The sequence below is a fragment of the Rattus norvegicus genome, chromosome 15 (genome assembly GCF_021556685.1).
Source record: "Rattus norvegicus strain SHRSP/BbbUtx chromosome 15, alternate assembly SHRSP_T2T, whole genome shotgun sequence".
NCBI lineage: Eukaryota > Metazoa > Chordata > Mammalia > Rodentia > Muridae > Rattus > Rattus norvegicus.
The window spans coordinates 34,450,090-34,463,825 of NC_141548.1; the positions used below are offsets into that span (position 1 = coordinate 34,450,090).

Consider the following 13,736-nt stretch of genomic DNA (forward strand, 5'->3'; position numbering starts at 1 on the left):
AAACTACAAAGCTTCTGTAAGGCAAAGGACACGGTAGTTAGGACAAAACGGCAACCAACAGATTGGGAAAAGATCTTTACCAATCCTACAACAGATAGAGGCCTTATATCCAAAATATACAAAGAACTCAAGAAGTTAGACCGCAGGGAAACAAATAACCCTATTAAAAAATGGGGTTCAGAGCTAAACAAAGAATTCACAGCTGAGGAATGCCGAATGGCTGAGAAACACCTAAAGAAATGTTCAACATCTTTAGTCATAAGGGAAATGCAAATCAAAACAACCCTGAGATTTCACCTCACACCAGTGAGAATGGCTAAGATCAAAAACTCAGGGGACAACAGATGCTGGCGAGGATGTGGAGGAAGAGGAACACTCCTCCATTGTTGGTGGGATTGCAAACTGGTACAACCATTCTGGAAATCAGTCTGGAGAATCCTCAGAAAATTGGACATTGAACTGCCTGAGGATCCAGCTATACCTCTCTTGGGCATATACCCAAAAGATGCCCCAACATATAAAAAAGACACGTGCTCCACTATGTTCATTGCAGCCTTATTTATAATAGCCAGAAGCTGGAAAGAACCCAGATGCCCTTCAACAGAGAAATGGATACAGAAAATGTGGTACATCTACACAATGGAATATTACTCAGCTATCAAAAACAACGACTTTATGAAATTCGTAGGCAAATGGTTGGAACTGGAAAACATCATCCTGAGTGAGCTAACCCAATCACAGAAAGACATACATGGTATGCACTCATTGATAAGTGGCTATTAGCCCAAATGCTTGAATTACCCTAGATGCCTAGAGCAAATGAAACTCAAGACGGATGATCAAAATGTGAATGCTTCACTCCTTCTTTAAAAGGGGAACAAGAATACCCTTGGCAGGGAAGAGAGAGGCAAAGATTAAAACAGAGACTGAAGGAACACCCATTCAGAGTCTGCCCCACATGTGGCCCATACATATATAGCCACCCAATTAGACAAGATGGATGAAGCAAAGAAGTGCAGACCGACAGGAGCCGGATGTAGATCGCTCCTAAGAGACACAGCCAGAATACAGCAAATACAGAGGCGAATGCCAGCAGCAAACCACTGAACTGAGAATAGGACCCCTGTTGAAGGAATCAGAGAAAGAACTGGAAGAGCTTGAAGGTGCTCGAGACTCCATATGTACAACAATGCCAAGCAACCAGAGCTTCCAGGGACTAAGCCCCTACCCAAAGACTATACATGGACTGACCCTGGACTCTGACCTCATAGGTAGCAATGCATATCCTAGTAAGAGCACCAGGGGAAGGGGAAGCCCTGGGTCCTGCTAAGACTGAACCCCCAGTGAACTAGACTGGTGGGGGGAGGGCGGCAATGGGGGGAGGGTTGGGAGGGGAACACCCATAAGGAAGGGGAGTGGGGAGGGGAATGTTTGCCCGGATACGGGAAAGGGAATAACACTTGAAATGTATATAAGAAATACTCACGTTAATAAAAAAAATATATATATAGAAATAAAAAAAAGAAATCTCAAAAAAAATAATAAATAATAAATAATAAAACCAAAACCTGGCAGGAAAGAAGGAAAGCTAAGAAAAAGATAAACTTGAAGACATGGCGCTGGACAGTGAGATGTGGGACAGCCACAGGTGTGGTATTTATCTCAGCGACAAACTCACAGCTTTGAAAGACCTTCCTACCATCTTGGCTGATTCCAGGCTCCTTAACTCATACTGTGTGTGCTTAATGCCACTGATGGGCTAAAGGGAAAGATGAGAGAAAGAGTGGAAGGAAGGTGATAGGAGAGGGGTATTTACAGGGGTATGTGGCAGAGAGGGATGAGGACCAGGAAGCCCGGAGGAGAAAGGATGCCTGAGTATACCAGCTGCCTAGAGTCTCTTGTGTGGCTGTCACAAGAGGCTAAAAACTTTATAAAGTTTATTTGGTTCACATCTGGTGGCTTGAAGGTAAAGTCCCATGGCACTGGCATCGATTGTAGGTCCACAGTGGGGCCAAGCTGCCAGCACTTGAACCTTGAGGGACCCTCAAGTCATTCCTAGCCCTAGTGCCCAGGTATGGGAGTGGGGGCCTCTCTTGGGTGATTTTTTTCTCATGCTTTGTTTCTGGGTCTATTCTGTTCTGTTTGTTTGGTTAGTTGGTTGGTTGGTTGGTTGGTTTGTTGGTTGGCTGGTTGGTTGGTTGGCTGGTTGGTTGGTTGGTTGGTTGGTTGGTTGGTTGGATGGTTGGTTGATTGGTTGGTTGGTTGGGTTGGTTGGATGGATGGATGGTTGGTTGGTTGGTTGGTTGGTTGGTTGGTTGGTTGGTTGGTTGGTTGGCTGGTTGGTTGGTTGGTTGTTTGGTTAGATGGTTGGATGGTTGGATGGTTGGTTGGTTGGCTGGTTGGTTGGTTGATTGGTTGGTTGGTTGGATGGTTGGTTGGTTGGATGGTTGGTTGGTTGGTTGGTTGGTTGGTTGGTTGGTTGGTTGGTTGGGTTGGTTGGTTGGTTGGTTGGTTGGTTGGTTGGTTGGTTGGATGGTTGGTTGGATGGTTGGTTGGTTGATTGGTTGGCTGGTTGGTTGGCTAATTGGTTGATTGGTCGGTCAGTCAGCTGCTTGCTTGCTTGGGAGATTGGAAATGGAACTCAGGGTCTCAGATACACGAGGCAAGTGCTCCACTATTGACCTACACCTGACCAGCTCCCATGTCTGTTTTACACAAAGCGCTCATGAGGACGTTTCTTGGCTGTAATTCTTGGTCACTTTGTGTTTCAGTTGCTTTTGGAGGAGGTCATAAGTTCAGGTACCCTGAGCCAGGAGGTGACTGATTTTCTGGAGGTGATCTGGACAGAAGCTCTGGGCCACCTGGAGCACACGCTCCTCAAGCCAGTGAACAGCATGAGCCTGAATGACGTAAGTCGTGTGTCACTGAAGCACCTCAACAAACCCACTTCCTGGTGGACAGGGGTAGCACGAGTGCTAACATTCACTCACGTGCTGCCTGGTCTGCTCTGAAGTCCTCTCCTCACTGTTCTTCCCTCTGTCCCTAAGGAACAGATGGCCCTGTTGGTTCACAGTGGTGGCCAACATAGGCCTCAGCATTGGTGCCAAGGAACAGAGGGGTAGTGGCACTTAGATACCCAACTCCTGGCCTGCATCACAGCATCTCTTTCAGCTTTCACCTTCTTGCTGTCTTCGGGAAGGCAGGGCTGCTTCTAGAACACGAGGACATGACTGAGTGGTTATATGAAGACAATGCAGGGAGTGTTCCCCTATGGAGTGAAGCTAATTGTGTCAGGGAGAAACAGACTTCCTATGATTAGGTCCACAATGCACTCGCATGTTTAGGTACATGGCCCTGGTTTGATGCTGACATCGCTCTACGTCTCCCTGTAAAAAGTACGTCTCCTACAGTTCCATGCACATGGCTGTCTGCTGTGTGTTCCTGTGCACACATTTATAGAAATACGATGCTGCATTTTTCCTCAGTAGTGTAGGCCCTGACAAACTGCTGGTGACCCAATGAATAACCCTGTGTTTAAACAAATGGAAGAAACCCATGGTAAACTCAGTGAGCTTCTTAAGAAATAACCTTCTAATGTCCCCTCCACTTCCCTGAAGCACCTCCCCAGAGAGTCAGCCTTCAAGCATGACCTTAGAAACACAGTCAAGACCCAAACTAACAGGATTGAAGTGGCAAAAGAGTTAATAAAAGATGTCCTATTTCTTTTAAAGCCTGAACTGTAGCAGCAGCAGTCTGTAGAAAACTCATGGTCCCGATGTCCCTGGCAGCTGTTTTGGATGTTTTTATGGCTGTCTCTTCAGTTTTGTGACTATCGAGATTTAGGTTTTAAGAAGTACATTTGCTTTTGTGTCTGCAGGTGAGTAAAGCGGAAGGGATTCTCCTTCTGGTAAAGACAGCACTGAAGAATGGAGACTCTCTGGAGCAACTGCGGAAGACAATGGCCGAGTTCTACCGGTTGCTGCCTCACAGACATCCAGCTTCAGAGGAAGTTAACCTGAGGCTGTTAGCTCAGAAAGAGGACCTTTGTCAGGTATGGTCCTGGAGAAAGAATTCTCTTTACAATGTGTGGCTGGCTGGGTCATCCCTTTAAAATATGGTGAGTTAGGGCCGGACAGATGGCCCAGTGGTTAAGAGCACTGGCTGCTCTTGCAGAGGACCTGAGTTAGTTTCCAGTGCCCACAGGTGTCTGTAACTCCAGTCCCACGGAACCCAGTGTCCTCCTCTGGTATCTGTGGGCACCGGCATGCATGTGGTGTATAACGCATGCATGTGTGCAAATACTCACACAGATAAAACAAAGTAAGTCTTTAAAATAAAATAAAGCTGGGCATGGTGGCTCGCACCTTTAATCCCAGCACTTGGGGGACAGAAACAGACAGATCCCTATGAATTTGAGGCCAGCCTAGTTTATGTAGTGAGTTCATAGATAGCCAGAGCTATGTAGAAAATCCCTGTCTCAAAAAACAAATGAAAATGTGATAATAATACTAGTAACAATAATATAAAAATAAGATATATATGGTGAATAAGCCCAGGATGGTTATGTGCACCTATAGTCCCAGCACTCAGGGAGGCAGAGGCAGAAGGACCAGGAGTTCAAGGGCAGTCTCAACTACACAGCAAGTGTTAATCTAGGCATGACTACATGAGGCCCTGCCTCAAAAACAAAAACAAAACAAAAGGACAGGCTGTAGAGACGGCTTGGCGATTAAGAGCACTTGTTGCTGACCAGGTTCAGCTCCTAGCGCCCACATGGTGGCTCACAGCCACCTATAACTCTAGTGCTAGAGATCCCATGTCCTCTTCTGACCTCTACCAGCACCAGACATGTACACAGTTCATATACATACATGCAGGCAAAACATTCATACATATAAATTAAAATATGATTAAGTCTTTTTAAAAAGTGTGTGCCGGGCAAGTGCATCTCAGCACTCGGGATGCAGAGGCAGGTGGCTCTCCTTGAGTTCCAGGCCAGCCTGGTCTACATAGTGAGTTCTAGGATGGCCAGGGCTGTATAGGGAAACCATGTCTCAAAAAAAGAAAAAATAAACAAAAGCGCTGGGGTCCAAGACTGAATAAGAAGGAGAAAGTGGGATGGGCATCAGGATCTCTCTGTTTCCTGACAGCAGAGACAGTGTGACCACAGGTCTCACAATCCTGCTGCCCTGCCGCCAAACTTTCCTTCCTTCCTTCCTCCCTCCCTCCTTCCCTTCCTTCCTTCCTTCCTTCCTCCCTTCCTTCCTCCCTTCCTTCCTCCCTTCCTTCCTTAAGTTGCCTTTGTCCGGTATTTTGACACACTAATGAGAAATTTAAATTGCTAGACTAATGTACACTTTTATTGTGCTCTCAGGGAGCGAGTCTATCTATCTATCTATCTATCTATCTATCTATCTATCTATCTATCTATCTACCTATCTACCTATCTACCTATCTTTTTTATCTATATTGGGAATTTCGCTATGCATCCTAGGCTAGCTATGAACTCCTAGGCTTGAGTAACCCTGCCTCAGTCTCCCAAGTAGCCAAGAAAACTGTTTTGTACCAACCCTTCTGATCTTTAAACCTTTATTTTTACTTTTGAGACATAGTCTTACACTGCAACTTGGGCTAGCCTGGAACTAACTATATAACCTAAGCTAACCTTGAACTTATTGCAGTCTCCCTGCCTCCTCTCCCCAAAAGCTAAGGGTAAAGGTGTGAGCCACCATGCCCAGCATTGTGACCAACATTTTTCCAGTTTATTATACTACCAACCTCAAATATTAATAAAAAACTTTGTTGGAAAAAACCCTAATTTTTATCTTTTTGGAAACTATTAATTTAGTATGCATACTAACTTGGATATGTGGTGTCTCTAACATCTCTGCATCATTTCTATCCACAGCTGGTAAGAGACATGGTGAATGTTTGTGAAACTAATTTATCCAAACCCAACCCACCATCTCTTGCCAAATACCGAGCTTTGAGATGCAAAATCGAGCATGTTGAAGAGAACACTGAAGAATTTTCCAGGGTTAGGAAAGAAGTGTTGCAGAGCAGTCGAAGGTAAGCGTGAAGCGAGTCTCTTTAACAGTGCAGTGCCTGAGAGATCCTGTCAGCAAGTCAATCTCGACATTTAGAGAATGAAATCTTCTACATCCCAACAATGCATCTGCGGACCATGACGAAGAGTTACTGTCTGTGTTTGCATTGTCTTGAGGGACTGAGGAGATGACCCAGTGGGTCAAGAAACTTGCTGCTAAGGCCAACAACCTGAGTTTGATCCCCGGAATCCACGAGGTTGTTCTCTAGCCTTCACAGGAGTGCCATGACACCTGTGGGGACACACACACACACACACACACACACACACACACACACAGAGAGAGAGAGAGAGAGAGAGAGAAACAGATGCAATTTTAAAAGGAAAGTGAGTCTTACCTGGGGGGAGGAGTATCCTATGCTAATAAGTATATCCCATTCTCCCACTCAGCTTTCTGGGTGACCTGATCTTTTGGTGCTATTATGATGATGATTGTGCATATATGGTGCGTGCACGTGAGTGTCGGTGCACATATACCATAGCATACATGTAGCGGTCAGAGGACAACTTTTTGGAGTTGGCCTTCTTCTTCACTGTAGGCTCCTGTTTACCTAAAGAGCACTTTACCAACTGGACCTTCTCGCTAGCCTGTGACCTAATCTTGTTGAAGATTAAGTTTAAACTTCCAGAGGCTATAAATGTAGCTCGGCAAAGGTGGCCCAGCTTCTTTAGCATGTGTAGGCCTTGGGTTCCATCGAAACATCACAGCAGCACATACACAGCGCAAGAGCATTACAGAAGAAAGGTTATTCTATTTAAGATTTAAACACACAGTAACATAGGTGTGTGCCCTTCTGACATGTCCATTCAAGGTATGAAAAATGCGCTGAAGAACTTGGGAAACGTGTGATGCTGGTTCAGAGTTTTTATTATTGTTGCATTTTATTATATTATTTATTTATTGCATTTATTATATTATTATTGTGCTGTGGTCTGTGTGTGGAGGCCATAGGACTACGTTGGGAGTCAGCTCTCTCCTTCTACCACATAGGCCTCAGAAATGGAACTCAAATTGTCACGTCTGGTGCCTGCCAGCCCTGTGCTGGTCATGTTTGAATAGGACTTGACATAGTATGTCACATGGGAGTGTGTGTAGGGGGCTGTCTTGATTATTAACTGAGCTAGGGAGGCTGGGCAGCACCGTTCCCTGCTTTGGGGTCCTGAATAGTGTAAGAGAGAGAAAAATGTAGCTGAGAGAGAGAGTAAACCAGTAAGGATCTGTGCTCTTATTCTCTCTCCTTGTTCTCGTTTGTGAGTGTGGGGTGACTCCCACTCTGAGTTCAGCCTGTACTTCTCATCAGTACTAGACCACAGTCCGGAACTGCAAACCAAAAAAACCCTCCCCTCCCCTCCCCTCCCCTCTCCTCCACTCCCCTCCCCTTCACTCCCCTCCCCTCCCCTTCTCTCTCCTCCCCTTCACTCCCCTCCCCTCCACTCCCCTCCCCTTCTCTCTCCTCCCCTTCTCTCTCCTCCCCTTCACTCCCCTCCCCTTCACTCCCCTCCCCTTTACTCCCCTCCCCTTCACTCCCCTCCCCTGAGTTGCTTTTGGTCAGGGCACTTCACAATAGCAACAGAGATGACACCAGGACAGAAACCATTAAATAAGAGTTGCGTTTGTTCCCCAGCCTGTGATTAGTGATTCCTCCACATTACTTTTTTTTTTTTTTTTTTTTGGCTAAGACTGTCTGGTTTGGTTTAGTTTGAGACAGGGTCTCATTCTTCAGCCCATGACAGCCTTGATCTTACTTGGAGAGATCCTCCTGCCTCAGCCTCCAGAGGGCATGAACACCATGTCCAGCTAAGACAAATGTATGTTGTGAAAGATTAGAAACCATGTAAAACTACAAAGGAAGAAATATCTACCAACCTCACTGTCACTGCCCATGGGTAACGCAGCCCCTTAGTATCTTAGGGTGGAGCATATTTCACTGTGAATTATCCTTTCATTGTTCACCGTGTATGTGCTGGTAAATCAGCTCTCTGGATTAAATGCCCTGATTGTTAATGACCTATTTTACAGGTGAGTGGGTTGAGATAGGGTCTTCCTATGTAGTCTAGGCTAACCTGGAACTTACTATGTAAACCATGCTAGCCTTGAACTTGTGCAGTCTTCCTGCCTGTTTCCCAGCTGCTAGGACAGCAGGTGTACACCGCCATGCACAGCCTTGATTGATATTAATCTTTTCTGTATACCAATGACCAATGTGAAGTTACAGCAGCATGCTTCTGACCATGGTGTCCCTCAGCAGTGTCCCAGTGTCCCAGGCCTCCCCGTCTTGGCCAGTCATTCACAGCCGTCATGAATTCTTCCTCCCACCACATCCTGCCCCTTCAGTCCTCAGCCTCTCTCCACTTGTGCTGCCATCATCTTCGGTGAGGATGACACCATCCCATCCAGGCTCTGCCTCATCCTCCCCAATGCGTTTTCCTCTCCTACTCACCCTGTCCACTTGAGTCCTTATAACAGCCGTTAGGTCGTATCGCGTGCACTGCCTCAGACTAATATTGCAGTAAATGTCTCCTCAGAAGAGTGGCCTTTCCACCATGCTTTTTTCAGGACCTAGTTGGTTTCCTTAGTAGCACATAAATAACTTGTTAATTCTTTCATTAGAATCTAAACTCCATGAAACCAGAGATCCTGTTGTCTTATTTCTAATTCCTGCGCACAGTATGATTGTGAATGCTAACTGAATGCATTTCTAACCCATGGTCATAGGGATCCCGCTGTAGCTTGACACAACTCATGGATGGCGTGATTATACCACAGTTCGTATTATATATATGAACTGCTTGGTTTCCATCAACTAGACACAAATTACAGTTGTCTGGAAAGAAAGAACCTTAGCTGAGGGGCTGCCTCTATAAGACTGACCTGTAGGCAAGTCTCTGGGACATTTTCTTGACTAATGATTTGTATGAATGGCCCAGCCCACTGGAACTGTGGAAGCCCTGGACATATGATCCTAGCTTGAAGAAGAAAACAGGCCATGGGGAGCAGCATTTTTCTGTGGTCTCTGCTTCCATTTCTGCCTCCAGGTTTCAAACCTGCTTGAATTTGGCTTCCCTCCATCACCACCAACTATAACCTATAATCCAAAAAGCAAAACAACAACAATAACAGAACCTTTCCTTTCTTTTGGTCATGGCAGCAACAGAAAGAAAAACGTGTGTGTGTCTGTCTGTCTGTCTGTGTGTGTGTGTGTCTGTGTCTGTGTCTGTGTGTGTATGTATGTATATGTATGTGACTATGTATGTGTGTATGTATGTGTGTAAGTGTGTATGTGTGTATGTGTGTATGTGTATATGTATGTGTGTGTATGTATGTGTGTATTTGTGTGTGAATATGTATGTGTGTATATGTATGTTTGTAAGTGTGTATGTGTGTATGTATGTGTGTATGCATATATGTATATGTGTGTGTATGTATGTGTGTATGTGTATATGCGTGTATGTGTGTATGTGTGTATATATGTGTGTATGTGTGTATGTGTGTATGCGTGTATGTGTGTATGTGTGTATATATGTGTATATGTGTGTATGTGTGTGAATATGTATGTGTGTATATGTATGTGTGTACGTGTGTATGTATGTGTGTAAGTGTGTATTCATATATGTATATGTGTAACTGTGTATGTATGTGTGTATGTGTATATGTGTGTATGTGTGTATGTGTGTATATATGTGTATATGTGTGTATGTGTGTATATGTGTGTATATATGTGTATATGTGTGTATGTGTGTGTATATGTGTGTATGTATGTGTGTATATGTGTGTATGTGTGTGTATGTGTGTGTATGTGTGTATGTGTATGTGTATGCATGTGTGTGTGTATATGTGTGTATGCATGTATGGGTGTATGTGGGTGTGGGTGTGCATGCATTTGCCACTGTGTGCATGTAAAGATCAGAGAATGGTTTGTGGTGGCTCGTTCTCCCTTTCCACCATGTGTCCCCAAGACTTAGTAGCAGGCTCGGCAGCAAGCACCTGTACTGAGTCACAGACTTCTGAGTTTTCTGAGATTCTTACCTATGAATGACTTTTGGTTTTCGTCTATTTTCCAGTGAAGGCCCCATCGATGTCTTGCAGATATTTAAAGTTGGCCGAGTGAATGAAGCTATGGAGTTTGTGAGTAACCTGGGCAACGTGCAAGCCCTGTTCCATGGATCTCCTGTGCGGAACATTCTCGGAATCTTGTCCCGGTAAGATGCACATAGTCTTTACATTTTAGTTTTTGGACTCGTGAATGTGAGATGTTCCCCTTCTTGTGTAGCTTTTGTCTTTGATCCTAAACAATATCACAGTAAATGAACAAAGCACGTGGGCTTAAGTTAAAAGCAGCAAACCTTGTCATGGAGAAAATTATGTCATTTAAAATTATGCATTTGTGGTTATATATTATATATTTGTGGTCTTTTTTAAGTATTCTATGTAGGTTTGAATTGCTCCTTGAGATTTGGGCGTGGTGATGCCTTTAATCCCAGCAGGCTGAGGCAGGAGAATTGCATCTGGTTCAAGCCCAGCCTTGGTACAGAATGAATTCAAGGCCAGCAAGGGCTTATATAGCAAAACCATGGCTCAGAAAAACCAAGCTGCAAATGAACACACACACACACACACACACACACACACACACTAAAACCCAAACAATCAATTTCTCCTTCATGATCCTTTATATGAAAAGGAGCTGGTCTACAGTGCACAGTGTCCAGGGAATGTGAGTTATTTGTCCAAAGCACAACCCTACTTTTCTGATTGCTTTGAATAATCACATACTATTGGAGCAGAAGCTGAAGTTACTGGGGCAAGGGGAATTATGAGTATATTTCAGTCCTTTAATTAAGCAACTAGGAAAATTAAGAGATGCCTAGGTGTGGTGATTATTCTGGAGGATAAGGCAGAGGCAGGGGGATCTCTGTGAGTTCAAAGCCAGCTTGGTCTACCAACCCAGGGTACATAGTGGGACTCTGTCTCAGAGAGAGAGAGAGAGACAGAGACAGAGACAGAGACAGAGACACAGAGACAGAGACACAGAGAGAGAGGGAGACAGAGAGAGACAGAGAGACAGTGAGAAACAGCGAGAGACAGACAAAGACAGAGACAGACAGACAGAGAGACAGACAAAGACAGAGAGACAGGGAGAGGAAGTAAAGAAGAGGAGGAGGAGGAAGAGGAGGAAGAGGAAAAAGAAGCTGAAATTTAAGGGTTAGGGATGTGACTTAGTGAGGGAGAGTGTTTGCCTAGCAGGAGTGAGGTCCTGGGTTCAATCCCAAGGACTGAAAAACAAACAAACAAAGTAATTGTATAGAAATAACCTTTCTATATAGGCCCAAATCCCAAAAGCCATCTTATAAAATCAATCTGATGTAAAATTTAACAATTGATGTTTCTGTAATCACGAACAGAAGCTGGCTTTTACCTGTCAGTGTAGAGAACACCATGGTGTCATGCTGAGAGAATCCCTGGGATTCTCTGGGAGTGCAGCAGGAGCCTGAATGAGAGCCTAAGCAGTGAGAGAATCAGTCATCACTGGGCAGACTCACTCTGTGTCCTTGCCTAGAGGCAGGAAAATGGCAAGATATTGTGGTCTAGACAGTGGTGGGGAAACAACCATAGCTGGTAACATGTTAATAGCACATGCTGCTTGGGAGATTCTAGTGAGGCTTAGTATCTAAGCAGTTGCTTCCAGAACTTTCTCAGATGCTCAAACCTCTAACATTCAAGGGTCTTTTATGAAAGAATTTACATAGAGTGGAGCTGGCTTTTCCCATAGACTTTAAGTTATATCTATGTGATTTAACAGTGTCTAACACAGTATGAATGTTATGGCAACTGCTGACAGGAAGTGTTGTGTAGAAATTAATGACAAGGATTGGAGAGGGGACTCAGTGGTTAAGAGAACTGACTGCTCTTCCAGAGCTCAATCCCCAGCAACCACTTGGTGGCTCAGGACTATCTATAATGGGATCTGATGCCCTCTTCTGTCATGCATATAAACAGGAAGTTGGAGTGCTCATATGCATAATTAAATGTATCTAAAACTAAAACAATGACAAGAAGTACATATTTAATAGAGATGGATTTTTTCTGCATATTTTGAATCCATGGCTGGCTGACTATAGGTATGGAGGGCCAGTTGAACTCTGACCTAAAGTTTGTAAAGACAGCAAACTTCCTGTTGGTCACTGAATCTAAGGGCTTCGTGGCAGAGTCCTTTCCTTTCATGATCCTACCCTTTTCTTCCAGAGGGCTGCTCTTACCTAAGGTAGCGGAAGACCGCGGTGTGCAAAGAACAGACGTTGGAAATCTGGGGAGCGGGATCTACTTCAGCAACTCACTCAGGTTAGTGACTTCTGCCTGAGCCCCATCACAGAGGGATCCTCACAAACCTCCCTCTCTTTCTTTACTGAGGAAGTCTCTCGCCCACTGAAGCATCTCGGAAAGCAGCCATTGCCACAGCATACTGCAAAAACATGGGTTCTGTAGTGAACATTTGGGAAAATTATGTTTGAAGTCTTAGTGTTTTTCTTTTGCTCAGAGCCTTTAAATGTCTATTACTTTGATCTATTTATCTAGTGTGTGAACGTGTGTGCGCATGTGGGGTGGAGGTGGGGGAGACGTGTGCATGCCCCAGTGCATTCGTGGAAATCAGATGACAACTCGACGGAGTCGGGTTTTTCCTTCTACCAAGTAGAGCCCAGGGATCAAACTCAGGTCCTCAGGCTTGGTAGCGGACACCTTAACTGACTGGGCCAGCCCGTCTCAGCCCGTCTCAGCCTCTACATACGTTTTCTAGCTGCATCTTCTCCAGTGCCCCTCATCTCCTCTACTCTCAGAAGCCACCCCACAGGCAATTCTCATTAGCACAGATGGGGACCTTGAGGGCACCAGGGGGCGCTAGCCTCAGAACGGTCGACTAACACGGGTCACATGGGGAGCAGACCTTTGCTGTTTTGTTCTTTCTCCAGGACAGTGGTATTAGTTGTTTTCCTGATGGAAGGTGGAGTTTTGTTTTGGGTTTGTGGTTCCAAGGAATGGAGGCCCGACTTCCGACTTCCGGAGCCTGAAGCTAAGGGCTCACTCTTTCAACTACAAACACAGAATAGGTCACACTAAAAAAGGCCTGAGGTTTGAAACTTCAAAACCAAACCCCAGCACACACCTCCTCCAACTCCACTCCCTCCTGAGCCTCGATAATCAGTGCTGCCAACTGGGGACCAAGTGTTCAAAGCCCAAAACTGTGGGGGAACTTCTCATAGGGGTTCATGGCGACTGAAGCATCTATGGGCCTGTGCTAGGTCTTCTTCTATGATGCGGTTGTCTAGCTTGGGGTGTTTGTGGGACTCCTAACAGTGGGAGCTGGGACTCTCTGACTCTTTTGCTTGCTTCTCGGGCCCCTTTCCTCCCACTGGGTTGCCTCATCCAGCCTTGGTATGAGGGAACACGCCAAGTCTTGTTACTTGCTATGTCATGTTCTGTTGATATTCCCGGAAGGCTGCTCCCCCCACCCCCGCCTTTGCCCCGCCCGCTCCCCCTCCCCCCCTCCGTCCTTTTAGAGTGATCTGGGGAAGAAGAAAGGTTGGGGGCAGAGACTAGGAGGAGAGGAGGAAAGGAAAACTGGGGTTGGGATAT

At 45.3% G+C, this 13,736-nt stretch overlaps 1 protein-coding gene across 1 annotated transcript in view; it reads left to right on the top strand.

Annotated features, from left to right (window-relative positions):
- The window catches only part of Parp4 (poly (ADP-ribose) polymerase family, member 4), a 102,286-nt gene that overhangs the window by 25,108 nt on the left and 63,442 nt on the right, over nt 1-13,736 (top strand). Inside the window, exons 8-12 of the mRNA NM_001427093.1 lie at nt 2,772-2,909; nt 3,878-4,051; nt 5,909-6,069; nt 10,169-10,306; nt 12,351-12,446. Of these exons, the coding sequence (NP_001414022.1) occupies nt 2,772-2,909; nt 3,878-4,051; nt 5,909-6,069; nt 10,169-10,306; nt 12,351-12,446 (707 nt within the window). The remainder of the gene's footprint in view (nt 1-2,771; nt 2,910-3,877; nt 4,052-5,908; nt 6,070-10,168; nt 10,307-12,350; nt 12,447-13,736) is intronic.